This window comes from Sarcophilus harrisii, chromosome 3 (genome assembly GCF_902635505.1).
Source record: "Sarcophilus harrisii chromosome 3, mSarHar1.11, whole genome shotgun sequence".
Taxonomy (NCBI): Eukaryota; Metazoa; Chordata; class Mammalia; order Dasyuromorphia; family Dasyuridae; genus Sarcophilus; species Sarcophilus harrisii.
This window is the reverse complement of record NC_045428.1, coordinates 394053988-394068018: the sequence shown is the minus strand read 5'-3', so window position 1 is coordinate 394068018 and position 14031 is coordinate 394053988. Positions and strand designations below refer to the sequence as shown.

Below are 14031 nucleotides of genomic sequence, written 5' to 3'. Positions count from 1 at the left end.
AAACAATTCTGTCTTTGGTTCATCTTGTTATCATCTCTTCCACCCCAGACTATGGTCCTCTCCTTTTTTTGATCTTCCTCTTTTCTCAATCTAGGCGTTTTTTTCCTTTATTTTTGTTTTGTTTTCCTTTTTGTTTAAAAAAACTTTTTAAACTCAATGAACTTTTTATATGGGGGGAGGGAATAATACTTTAGTATACACCATATTATCTGGTCTTGCTCTCTTCCTTTGTACAGATCTTTTCCCAATCTTAATTGACTGATAGATTTTCTATATATTAACATTAGTGTGTTTAGATTAATTCCCTCCTTTTCTTGCTAACCAAATTTTTCCTTTGGTGCAACTCATAAATGAAATCCTGATGACATTATCTTTTGGGCTGACTTCTGTAGATTGATATGTAAATTCTACCTAATTTTTCCTCTCAGCACTGAAATCTATTCTCCTAAAATCTAGCCTGCAAGGCAGACAGACTGGACTTGAGATGCCTCTATTTTTTCATCTTAAATTCCAAAATGAAATGTTAATTTCTCTCAATGTAAAGTTGCCATTATTTCCCCTCAGCAATCTATTCTTTCTCTTTGCAAGAATTAAATCAAGAAAAGTTCCTTTTATTAATTTCCCCATATTTTTAGAGCGAAATGCTTATTAAGGGAAATAAGCAAATTAATTATTAGCTGTTCTGTTTTGGGCAGAGCAAGAATACTGCTGTATGTTGATCATTGCATTCCCCTATCACTAGCATAACATGTTTCCATTTCTGTCTTGTCATTGATTCTCCAAACTCCTTATTTATTTCCTCTTTATGTCTACATGTTTTGTGGCTTAAATAGAATGGTTATTCCCTTCCCTTTCCCTTTTATTTTTCTTATATTTTGATTGTTAAGTATTTTCATATATCACAATTATGGCAATAAGAGGAAAAGAGACAGATCTGGCTTAAGATCTCCCAGCAAATGCAACACTCTTATTTATGTGCTCATAATGAGATTTCTTCACCTAAATAGTGGCTTTCTCCACAGAAAAGTTAAACTGAGATTTTGACTCTTCTCTTAACTCACTTCTTATTCTAATCTTTATATATCTCTGGGCAAGCAAGCATATATGTGTCTATTTTGTGTTTTCAGTTCATTGAGTCTTTGAAAATTGTGGTCCAAGGTTCTAACCCTAATCCTTCCACCATTTGCTGGGCTGTGTGATCTTAGACTATGACAAAAAAGCCTTGAGGCCTGGGATCTAAAAGGAAGATGAAAGTATTACTATAATTCACTTTCCAACTCAACAAAGCCTGCCATTTACCAGTCTTGATGTTAAGCACTAGAGATAGAAAGAAAGACAAGATCTTGAGGAGCTTACAACCTAATGGAGGAGACAATGTGCCAGCAATTTTATTCATGTGTGTGTGTGTGTGTGTGTGTCTATGTGTGTGTGTATCTACAAGATAAAATTAAAGTTCATCTAAAGAGGGAAAATCACTAGTTTTTAATAGACTTTAATAGAATCCCTAGTGTTTTTCAAAGCTCTGAGAGTTTTCTGGATCCCTTAGTTGCTAGTGTCCATTTAGCCACTCCCACCCCCAATTCTTTGTATTTATTTGGTTTATTATATGTGTCCTTGGGTATACATGGTGTTTCCCCAGATACAATGTTCATTTCTTTGTGACAAGAATTCTTAGCTATCTTTGAGGGCTAAGTATTCAACCTTAGCCCCCAAACAGTACCTAGCATATAGTAGGTTCTTACTCAAATGCCTCACAAATCAATTAGCCCTGTTTGCCTCAGTTCCTCATCTGTAAGGTGAGCTGGAGAAGGAAGGGGCAAAGTGCTCCAGTTATCTTTAGTAAGAAAATCTCGGGGATCACAAAAAGGTGTATATGACTAAAAATGACTAAATAACAAAACAAAATTGAATGCCTACTTATTTATCAATGAGTAGTCTCCTGAAAACTGATTCATTCTTCTGGTGTATAACATAGGTTATTGAGCCCAAACTTTATCTTTTATCTTTATCTTTTAAGAAATATCATTGGTGAGCACCAGCCTTGAAGTCAGGAAGACCTGAGTTCAAGTGTGGCCTCAGACATTTAACATTTCCTAGCTGTGTGACCCTGGGCTAGTCACTTAACCTCAATTGCTTCATGAAAGAAAGAAAGAAATGTCATTATTAAGGATTCTCATGGATGACCTTTTCAAATGATGTTGATCAAGATACTGTAATCCTTATATTCCTTTGTGGTCGTTCAGAATTTAAATAACTTAAATGGCATGGTAAATAGAATGTTAGATGTGGAATTGATAAAGTATCATCTACCTTATAGTTTGGTTGTGAGAATCAAATAAAAATTTATTCAGATTCAGATACACACATACATACATAGTTTACTTTGCAATTTTTAAATATTATATAAATTCTAGCTTTTTCTTATGATGGAAGTTTCATGGACCCTACACAATGGAGAACATATCTGAATAGTCTTCCCTGTGAAATTCTTGTTGATTATATCTCTGAATCATAAATATGAATTTCATGATACCTAGCAGAGTGTGTTAGAACCTAGCAACAGGAACAGTGAACTTATTCCTATGGGGGGAAAAAAGAGACAGGACAATTATATGTTCATGGCTAGCAGTGATGATGTTTTCAGTCACAAAGTACTTCTTGTCAAGTGGAGTAATTATTGTAGAGTTAGATTTTTTTTTTAATCTATATTCTTTCTTTGATTTAAAATAGTGTTTAGATAATCTCTGAAAAAATGTTCTTAGATAAAGTGACTGATATGTATATATCTTATATAGCCAAGCAATTCTTAAACAATGCATTGCCACATATCACTCAGTAACAGAGAATAATTGGATTCAACTTTAATGTAATAAAAAGATAACACTGATTTTAGATACTCTTAGCTTTGCTTTGTGTAATGAAAACAAAAGAAAAAACACCACTGTACAGAATGTATTTCATTTCTTAAAAATCTCTTCCTATCCAATTAATATTATACATATCTGTAAACTACTTTTCCTAAAAGGTATAGAAATAGTTCATTCTCTCCCTTCACCTAGTACTAGTGACTCCTTATTACTCCTAGTTCAATTATCATTTCCTTTATTTTGCATTAAAGCTTATTATGGGGGCAGCTAGGAGGTAGGTAGCATAGTGGATAGAGCATTGGCCATTAATTTAGGAGGATCTGAGTTCAAATATGACCACAAATTCTTGGCATTTACTATTTGTGTGATCCTGGTCAAGTCACTTAATCCCAATTGCCTCTCCAAAAAAAAAAAAAATGCTTATCACAATCTGACCCCTTCCTATCTTTCCAACAGTCTTATTGCACATTATTCCTCTCCACATTCTCTTGCCAACTTAACATATTGACTTATTTGCCATCTCTCACATATATGATTCTTCATTCTTCATCCTTCATTTTTATCCCCTTGCAATGATTATCCCCCATACCTGAAATTTCTCCCTACTCACCTCTACCTTTTAGAATTTCTGGCTTCTTTCCTTAAAAACTCAGCTCAATGTCATTTTCTGCAGTATGCACATGTTCATTTCTAACAGTTACCAGTGTCTTCTCTAAAGTTATTTTCAATCTCATATATGCCCATTTATAGCTCTTTTGTAGTGCAATTCTAAATTGTTAATGTGCTAAAATCTACTCAGCCACTCATTGAAAACCTCTCTGCTATTCTTTGGGTGATCTTAACCATAATTTTTTTAGGCTATGGCAAATCCATTATTGACAACTATAGAAATCACCAAAAGAATGTTTTTGTTACGTGTCAAGATATTAAGTTGTCATTGCTTATATTTATTGTTACATTGTTGTTTTCAATAAACTGCCAATATTCCAATCTAAATTACATGGCATAGAATACTTTTGTGCATCATTTATATTTATCCACATGCAGAGTTCAATTAACAAACATTTTAATAAGCACAGTTGCTAAATTATTATTATTATTATTAGTTATTATAATGTAGGGTCTTTGAGGGAAGGGACTATTGACTTTCTTGGTTTTGTCAGTGCTTAGTAACATTATACCCAGCATTTTGTAAGGACTTAATAAACGCTTATAGATTGATTGATGGATTGATGTCTCAGATCAAACGTTTAGGATTCTAAAATAAAAGAATTTTTTTATGTTGGCATGGCTGTGCCAGAGATGAAAGTGTTACCTTCATTTTGCCAATGCTTTCCTAATCCCACTAATGTGGCTAACATTTTTCTGCATTTTGCTGCAAGAAATGCTGCCCTTACAAGTTGTGTTGGCTATTAAATAGAATCAATTCCAGGGTGTTGGCACTTGCAAGTGATTAGGGCTGGTTCAGTTGTTGTACACTTCTGTAAAAAAAAGAAAGTGTTGGCTGAGGGTGCAGCCTGGGTAGAATTTGCTTCCAAATCAAGAGCAGTTTAATGAGTTTGGTTGTTTCGATCTGATCCCTTGGGGGCATTTGAATACATCACAAACCACCGCATTGTTGGCTCAAGTGGCTGCAACTCAGTGAAAAACATTTTAGACTAGATTTTAAAGTACTTCATGTTCAGATACAAGGCAGTTCTTACTTTCCACTTTATTGGCACCAGGCTTGGCTTTGGAAATAGTGCTTAGACTTATTAGACAGACTATCTTGACTTAACAAAAGGATTAGACAGTGGTCTATCCAGTACCAGGTTATTATTCCCCTTTGCCTAGACTAAATATAGCTTAATCTCAGAGCCAACTAAGAGCTTTAAAAACCATTTTCATTTGCCCAATGGATAATTTTTGTTTAGATTGACCTGTGATTCAGGATAAATATCAGGAAATTCCTACTTTTTCATTGTGTTGGAACAAATGTGAACTCTCCTGTGAAAAAGGATTACCATTACTATTCATTGAAATATTACTCTTTTATTAGGCTTTTAAGTTTGCAGCAATCCTCTCAGTATTTTCTTTTTAAAAGAGTGATTCTTGTGATAGTTAAAATAGTAATCACAACATTTAATGATACCTTTATTAAAAGCACCTTAAGGACAGTTTTGTTTTGTTTTGAACCTCCAGGCCTATAGGAATTTCATTAGCATGCAAAATTTATGTAAGTTCTACCTTAAGTTGAAGGCCAATGATTTTGCACTGTTTCATTTGACTTATGCAAGGTCAATTAGGAAAAGATTATCATAGTGAGGGGAAAAAATTACCATCTACAAAGAAAATATCAAAATGATTCTAGAGACACCCCTCCCCCCCTCCCATGTCAAACAGTTCTGATTTGTACCCACTTAGAAAAACTGACTAGGCCAGAGGTCCACAAACTGTGGCCTGCAGACTAAATCTGGTGTACTGTCTGCTTTTGTCTAGTCTGAGAGCTAAGATGGTGTTTAAACTTTTAAATAAAATTTTGTTTCATTTCCAAATGTTACAAACCATTCTTAGCTCATAGTGCTATAGTTTCCTGACTCATAGAATAGACTGTCTGATCCTTGAACCTAAAAGCCTTTTTGGATTACAATTTGGACAATTTCATTGATCCATTTATTTTACTATGCACTGTGGTCTTGCATAGATATACCTTTCTAGAGATGAGAGGAAAAGACAGATCCTGCCCTCTGGGAGGTCACTATTTAATGAAGGAGACCACAAACAACTAAGAAGCAAATTATATACAGGATAAATTGAAAATATTCAATATAGCTGGAAACTTGGCAGTGCTTTTCAAGACTGGAAGAACTATGTGAAGAATAAAATCAAAGAAAAACACACAAATTATTCACAAAAAAATCCTGAGAAAGGGGGAAAAAGTCAAAGAATGTTTCTACAGATAGAGTCTTAAGGATGTTGATTACATCAGGGATTTAGATGCTTGGAAAAAATTTTCTATCTAAGACCAAGAAAATGAATCTAGATCCCAGACAGGAAAAGATATGTTCCCTTTTTGTATTGTTATTTGCATGTTGCTTCTTCCTTCAGACTGCTAGCTTTTTAGTGGAAGGGGACTTTTTTTTTATACCTCTTTCTGTTTCCTCAGCATTGTCTAGCACATAGTAGGTGCTTAAATAAATGTAGTAGGAAAGGAAAGAGAACCTGAGATTATGAGCAGGATGTTATTAGTATATAAGACTAAGTGCTACAGAAGGGAAGTAAAAATAGGAAGCATTTAGAAAATATTGTTTAAATATTTTAAGGTGATCCCAAGCTTAAAAAAAATGCATAACTATTACTTACTAGCACTAAGTAAAATGTAAATCCCTCTCCCTCAAGATTCTAATAACTGTCTATTTGATTGGCCTTTTGGCCAAAGCATCTGATAGATTAGAGAACAGTGTGGGGAGCTAGCTCTGGAGAAACACTGGAGAAAAACTGGAGAAGTACAGATTCCATCTGCTTATCTGAAGAATTTCAGCAAGAGAATCTGGGCAGGAGGCCATTAGAATTAGGAGCTAACTGTCCATTATATCCAATAGAATACAAACTCTTTGGGAGCACTGATTGCATTATCTTTTCCACCTATCACAATACATAATAAATGCTCTGTGAAGGAATGGATAAATGAGTTCTACCAAGTGGTGGAAAATGATATCCAAAAATCAGTTTGCAGATTCAGGTTCTGTAGATAGATAGTCTAGTTAGAGGTTAGCAAACTACAGTACAGTACCTGGTACATAGTAGGCGCTTAATAAATGTTTATTAAAGACTAACTGCTAGTTTAATCTCAGTTTTTTTTTTTAAACTAATAGCGCTTCTTTAAAAAGTCCCCCCCTTTTTTTTAAACAACTTAATTCCCTGGCACCATGAACCTATGTGGATGACACATAATTTGTTTCAGCCAAACATATTAGCATATTCAGCCTTCTGTTGATGCTGGGTCATGGGTGGCCTCCAACCAGGCTAAGACTGGGAGTTGAGCCAAGGATAAATGGTCAGCAGAGCTCTGAAGGTGAATCAAAGGTCAGAGTCAGTGAACAAAGGAAAAAGCTCCAGGACATGGGCAAAGTTCTGAGTCTAAGATTAGGTTCAAACCAGGTGGATAGAGTGGCATTGGAGTGTAGAAGCTGAGATAATCCAGAGTCCTACTTAGTCATGAGACCAAAGGTTATAGAATAAGGTACAGAGCAGGAATCAAAGTTTAAGCCAATTCTGGGGAGAAACAAAACAAAATAAAATGGCTAAGAAATGGAGCTTGGTCTGGGAAACTGGGATAGTATCTTCTGAGTTTGAATAGGCCTGTTTAACACGCACAGCAGTACAGTCTGGGATCTATCAGTTTGGATCTCTGCTCTAGTTTAGTTCCCAGTACGCAGCTAGTTTGGCTGGTGATCCACCCAAATGGACCTTTTTGTTCTATCACACATGACTGATCCCCTCTTCCATGTCTGTGCCTTTGCATAAGCCGACTTCCATAATCAAGTTTGCCTCATAAAATTGCTAGTTTCCTCCAGATCTCAAGTTTGAGACCTTTTAAGAAACTTTCTGTTCCAACCCAACCTACTACTGTTTTCTCTCCAATGCTGTGTACTTATATGCATTTGTTTTATACATACTTGGATATGTTCATGTGGCTTTAGTCCATTGCCATTATAAAAGAAGTAGATTTCCATGTACATCAGTTCATCTCACCATCTTGTCATCAACCATTACTTTACCCAATAAAGCTATGACCAAGTTATTTCCTCTTATGTATAGAGTGATTCTGACTTGCTATTTTGAATCCATTGCTGCTGCCCTCAGATGAATTCACTCCTCCAAGTTGTTTTTTTTTTTTCTTTTTGTCCTTTGCTCCAGTTATATCTTCTACTTCTCAGAAAGCGACTGATACCACTTATTACCTTCAGATTCTCATTATCTGGCACAGGAAAATGAGGATCTCTGAGTTGGAATGGTGCCATCTAGTCAAAATTCAAACTTAAATATCTACCAAAGTAGATAACTCTTCTTCTGTATTCTACCATAGGAGGAAGCATCTTTTACCTCCATTGAGAGGAGAAAGCACTCCCTCCTGAGGAACCCATTCATATTTCAAGCAGTTATATTTGTGACTGCCAACCATTGATCCTTTTTCCTTCTAGGATATCTAGGATATTGATCAAATATCTCTTATCCAAGTGGAAAAAAGAATGATGTTTTTTTTCCAAATTGGGCATTCTTTTATTCATAGACAATACCATGACATAGATTCCAAAGCCTTATCTTGATAGAGATAGTGGTTCATGGACTTAGCCTCTGCTATTGCTTTTAAAACCTATTCTTTTATGTTTTTGACCTTCTGGATGTGGTATTCTTCCAGAAGAATTATTAGTTCCTTTAACTTTACTATGTTATAGTATAGGTGGAAAATATTTGTTATAACTGTTTTGTCTGATAGTGTATTTGGATGGACAAGCAATGATTGCATTAGAAAATATGACAGTCCATGTTTGCATGAAATTTGGGATTCATTTTCTGCTACCTCTCTGCTAGACTTGTGATCTTATTCCTTCCAGAAGTTATACAAAAAAATTGAGTAATTCTAAGTGGGAATCATGGCCTTGAAAGTGAAGGATAGGTAATAAATGAGCATTTATTAGTACCTTTTATATATGTGCTAATCCCTTTACAAATATTACCACTTTTGATCTTCACAACCTCCCTGGGAAGCAGATGCTAGTATGATCTCCATTTTACACTTGAGAGAAGTGAGGCAAATACAAATTTAAAATGCCCAATGTCAAACTACTAGTAAGTATCATAGGCCAAATTTGAACTCCGTTTTCTTGACTTTGGTTCCAGTGTCTTATCCACAGTCTCCCATACCTGGCTATGTTGGGAAAACAAACCCTTCCCTCCTAAGGTTGTTATGAAGATAAGATGAGGTAATATTTGTAAAACACTTAATGCATTGTAGATACTCTATAAAGGCTATTATTATTATGAAGTACAGATCTAACCATGTGTCCCGCTGCTCAAGGAACTCTGATGTCTTTCTGTAGCTTCTGATAAAATGTCTTTTACTTTAAAATTCCTGTATAATTTGGGCTCAACTAGTTTTTCTAGATTTATTGTATATTCTCTTCTCACCTTCTGTAATTTAACCACACTAGCCTTTATTTTTTATACATGAAACTTTTATTAAATTCTACTGTTCCTTTAAGATGCCCCTCAGGTGCCATCTTTTCTACATGAAGCCTTAACTGTTTCCACCAAAAGCTCCTGCTCTCTTTCCTAAACTCTCTAATATTTAGCTACTTTATATATATTGGTATTTATTAACTGTATATTATACTGTGTATTTTTATATGTACTTTTTTTCTATCCATTATATTATATGTACTTATTTTCTACCCATTAGAATATAAATTCTTAAGAGTAGAAATTGTTTCATTGTTTTGTATTTATCTGCTAACTTACATGTATCTTAGAATCTAGCAGACAATATGCCTAAAAAATACTTGTTGATTGATTGCTTACCATCATTTTAAGAAAATGAACTTTGCCTCACATATATACTTATTTATGGGTTATTTTGTTTTTACTTTTAGGTGATTTGGCTATTTTCAAAGTTCACCACAAACTTTTAAGTCAAATCTGATCTGCGAAATGGAATAAGGCTGGCAAATTATCCACTTCTTTCCTCCTATGTGAGACTGAGACTAGATTGGGATGGTTTTTGGTGCTTGTGACTAGATTCTCACTGCAACCATGAGTTCAGAGGAAAAGGGCATATCTCCTGCTCACAGAACCTCCACTCCAAGCCATAGAAGTGCCTCCTCTTCATCATCCTCCCAAAGGGAAAGTAGACAGGTAAGAGAACAATCTTAGACATTCTTTGTTTCTGTATGCATGTAGCATGTATAATGCTAATTTTCTGTATGGTAAATTTGACAATTCTTACATCAGACTCAAGTGAATTCTGGGAAACACCTCATCTGTTTCCATTTTATTTGGTGCCTTCTCTTTCTCTGCTTCCTGGACCATGTGTTTGATATCTCTTCTATTCAAATAACTGCTTTTTTTTTTTTTTTTTTTAAATTCTGGTAGCCCATCTAATACTTCATAGGAAAACTTGTTATTTTTCATAGATGCCCCTTGACCATGGCAGTAGATGACGAGGACTGACCACTTTTACCTCTCCTTAAGTGCTTTTTCTCCTTTCAGAGACTGGGCTTCAGCCTGGAGATGGACAGTGGTGTGGAAGTGTGGAAGCCATGATACATTTGTATGTATCAAACACTGGGGATCCTAAGGTGGTAGAAAGGGACAGAACCTTTATAAGTATTGTGATCATTTTCATCACTTACAGGAGGAATGGAAGATTTTCCACAACAGAAAGGAATATTCTTGCACAAGGGTGTACAGTTTCACACATGTTGACTTCTATTTAATATTTGATTGGACTTAATGATAATAAAATAATAATGATAATAAAAGTGCCCAAATGAAGATAAGGTGCAAAGCACAAATTTTATTGTTTTATTCGCGCTTCACAACAGCTCAGTTATTATATCTCTGTTTTACAGGTAAGAAAACTGAGGCTCAAAGAAGTTTAAGCAGCTTGCCAAGGGTTACAGTGGTAGCAATTTTCCCTAACTAGACTATAAACTCCTTGAAGTCAGAAATCATGCCATATAATCTGTGTATTCTCAGTAGCACAGTGCCTTATTCATAACAAATATACAATAAGTATTTGTTTGTTTTTACTGTCTCAAAGTCAGAAGGTATATTGATTTTTAAAATCCTGAAGATTAGTCAAGTTTTCATTGAGGAATTTTTATTATACAATTCTTTTTCTCTTTCATTTCTCTTGCAGACAGAAAAAATAAAAAAAAATTTGCCAGATACCTGGCAAGTACAATTGTTCTTCTTGACACTATTTCATGTGGACCAATTAATGAAAGATATTAATGAAAAAAATAGAGATGCAGGGCCCTTCCTATTTCCCTTTTTTTTAATCAATTGAGGAGACTAAGAAATTGTTTTCCAGGATGTGCTCTATTTAGTATTTGCCAAGTTGAATATATTAGCAATTATCATTTGCATTTAATTCAAGTCCAAAATGTCTTTTTTTTTTTTAATCAACAGCTCACAAATGAGGCTTTTCCTACAAAACCAACTATTACTCATCAGCTACAAGAAACATACTTATTGAAATTTCAGATAGGAAGGGAAGGGGCTGAGTAGACATCTGCTTAGGTTATTCCTCAACAAATGAAGCAGCAAACAAATCTTATCATGGAAACTATCCTGGGTGCCACCATGGTTTATAATCTCTTACCAAGTGTTAAAAAATAAGAATATTGACTGTGGTAGTTCTTTTGTGGTATTGAGTATTTTACCAATGGGTTTTGGCAATATCTTGACTCAAATCTTTTTGACAAGAGTACAAATGAGAAACAGTCATAATGTGGCAATGTGATTTCACTGCTAATACAAAATTGAAAGCTATCAATATATTCTATTAATATGTAGTGGACTTTTCAGTGACAGGCCAAGAAATGGAAAAGCATACTAGCTGGTCATCACATAAAGGCCAAAGTTCTGAATAATATTAAATTTCTTGTCTCTTCCTCTGTGATTTTTTTAGTATTGGAATTAAAAACATATTACAGATAATAACCAGATCTTATTGCATTGGCCCATTTTTTTTTTTTTTTTTGAGGAGATACATGTAAAGGTTGAGTAAATTACTTAATAACGATTACTTTATAACTAAATTAAATTAACATTATAACACTTAAAGGATTCTTAAATGTACTATCTCATTTGAATTTCACAATAATCATGTGAAGTAAATCTAGAAATATATATGCATATACATTCACATACTACACATATGGATGTGTTTATTTGCATATACACAGATGTGCATATGTGTGTTTCTTATGGAAGGAAGGAAGTTATGTATAAGATTGGTTTATTTTTATGATAATACAGATGGAGAGTAAATGTTTTAAACTAGTCTAGAGAAAAGCATGAGGAAATCAATGGGAATGAAAAGGAAGGAATTTAGTGGCTGACTAATGGATAGTAGGAGGAGAGAGGAAAAGTTCTAGCAAATAATTTAGGTTTGAAAATTGCTAGGAAGAATTTATCAGTAATATACATAAATAAGGAAAGGGAGTTGGTTCAATGTGAAAAATGAAGCTTTTCACGTCAGAGATGTTGAATCTGCATGTGCCCATCAAAGAAGAGAAGTCATTGTTGAAGAGAATTGGGAGTCTCATCAGAGATAAAATCATTAACAGATGACATGGTTTTTTTAGTAGGAAAATCTTTATGGACAAAAAGCACAAAGGGGCAAAGATAGAACCTTTGGGATTGACAATTTTTAACGATAAGGAAGAGGAAAGGCCAGTGAAAAAGAAAAAAAAGTAAGTAGTTGGTGAGAGCACTAGCAATATCTCAGAGGTCTAAGGCAAATATTCAGTTATTCTTCTCAAAAAACCTTCACTGTCATCACTGGACAATCTGCTAATATTATGGAATCTGATTCTTTTTTTAAGGCATATTTAAATGGAATGCTGGACTTGGAGTCAAGACAAAACATGAGTTTAAATCCTCTCTTGCATCTTTGCTAGTTCTGTGATCGGACAAAGCCATTTAACCTCATTCAATCTCAGTTTCTTCAGTAAAATGAGAGGAATAGTCACCCTCATCTTATAGGATTGTTGGGAATATCAAGTAAAGTGACACATGTAAAGAAAGCACTTTGCAAATCTTCAAGTGCTATATAAATGCTAGCTATTATGAGTTAAATGATAGTATGTTAGGATTCAAAATTAGGGTGGCTAGGGGATTTTGTTTAGTCTTTTTTCTTGTGTCTGGTTCTTTGGGATCACATTTTTTCTTGGTAGACATACTAGAGTGGCTTGCCATTTTCTTCTCTTGCTCATTTTATTTTACAGATGAGGAAACTGAGGCAAATATTGTGAAAGGCCACAGCTATTAAGTGTCTGAGATCAGATTTGAAATCAGGAAGATGTTTCTTCTTGACCTCAGGCCCAGAACTCTATCCACAGCTCTACCTAGTTGCCCTGGTTAGGGCATTATTCCTTCCCAAATGTAGACTGTAATCTTCCATGATTTTATGTGTGCATATAGACAAAGAAACTTGATGACCAACCTAACCTGGTCCTCTGACAGGCAAAGCCTTTTCCTAGGATTTTCTGAAAAATCTTTCTAGCTTATTGTTTTTGAGGTGGATTACTTTCTATTGGCAGTAATATACATAAATAAGGAAAGATAGTTGGTTCAGTGTGAAAAATGAAGCTTTTCATATCAGAGATGTTGATCTCAGATCAACAGTGTTGAGTGTTTGAGGTCAAATTTGAACAAAGGTCTTCCTGACTTCAGAGATTCTTCCAGTACCATGTGGTGTATCCTCTGTGCCATCTAGCTGTCCCTCTGTTTTGTGTTTGGACAATTTGAGGAGGGAGGGTAAGGACCATATCATGCAAGTGGATATTTTTATGGCTTCCAAAAGCCAAAAAGTCATAATATTGAAATAAAAAAGGGCTATTAGTCTTCAAGTTCATTATAAACAAATATCTCACTTTAGACAAGATTGTTAACCTTTTCTAGGTTGTTAACAATTCTTCCTGCCTACTTCTTTTTCTATCCTTCTCATTTTACAAACATTTAATGACTTCTTAGAATAAAGTTAAATATTGGCCCAGGAATAGAATAATCTAGCACACGTTATAAAAGTGACAGGTTATGGGGAAATGAATTTAATTTGGTTAGCAAGGTTTAGCTTTTAAAATGGGTAAGAAATTTGTCAATATCACATTACAATTGATTCTTAGTTCCCAGATTACAAAGGGATAGCTCCACTTTTTTTTTTTAATATCTTGAATTAAAAACACATTTTTTAAAGAAACAATGTTATACTAAGGAATCGGGTCTCTGACTAGTTTACAAATTAGCATTTTAAACCATGATGAAAATGAACATATACTATAGATTTGCAATGAAGAATTACATAAAATAATTTCATATTAGTCATTTAAAAATTTAAAAAATCAATAAGGTTTTAAAAATCATTAATAATAATAATAATAAATAAAAATCAATC

General features: G+C 34.3%; 1 protein-coding gene across 10 annotated transcripts in view; it reads left to right on the top strand.

Moving 5' to 3' along the window:
• The window catches only part of OSBPL6 (oxysterol binding protein like 6), a 249239-nt gene that overhangs the window by 129426 nt on the left and 105782 nt on the right, over positions 1-14031 (top strand). For all 10 annotated transcript variants that reach the window (XM_031960403.1, XM_031960409.1, XM_031960408.1 and 7 more), the window contains one exon: positions 9500-9761. In XM_031960403.1, coding sequence (XP_031816263.1) covers positions 9660-9761 — 102 coding nt within the window. In that variant the 5' untranslated portion in view covers positions 9500-9659. The remainder of the gene's footprint in view (positions 1-9499; positions 9762-14031) is intronic.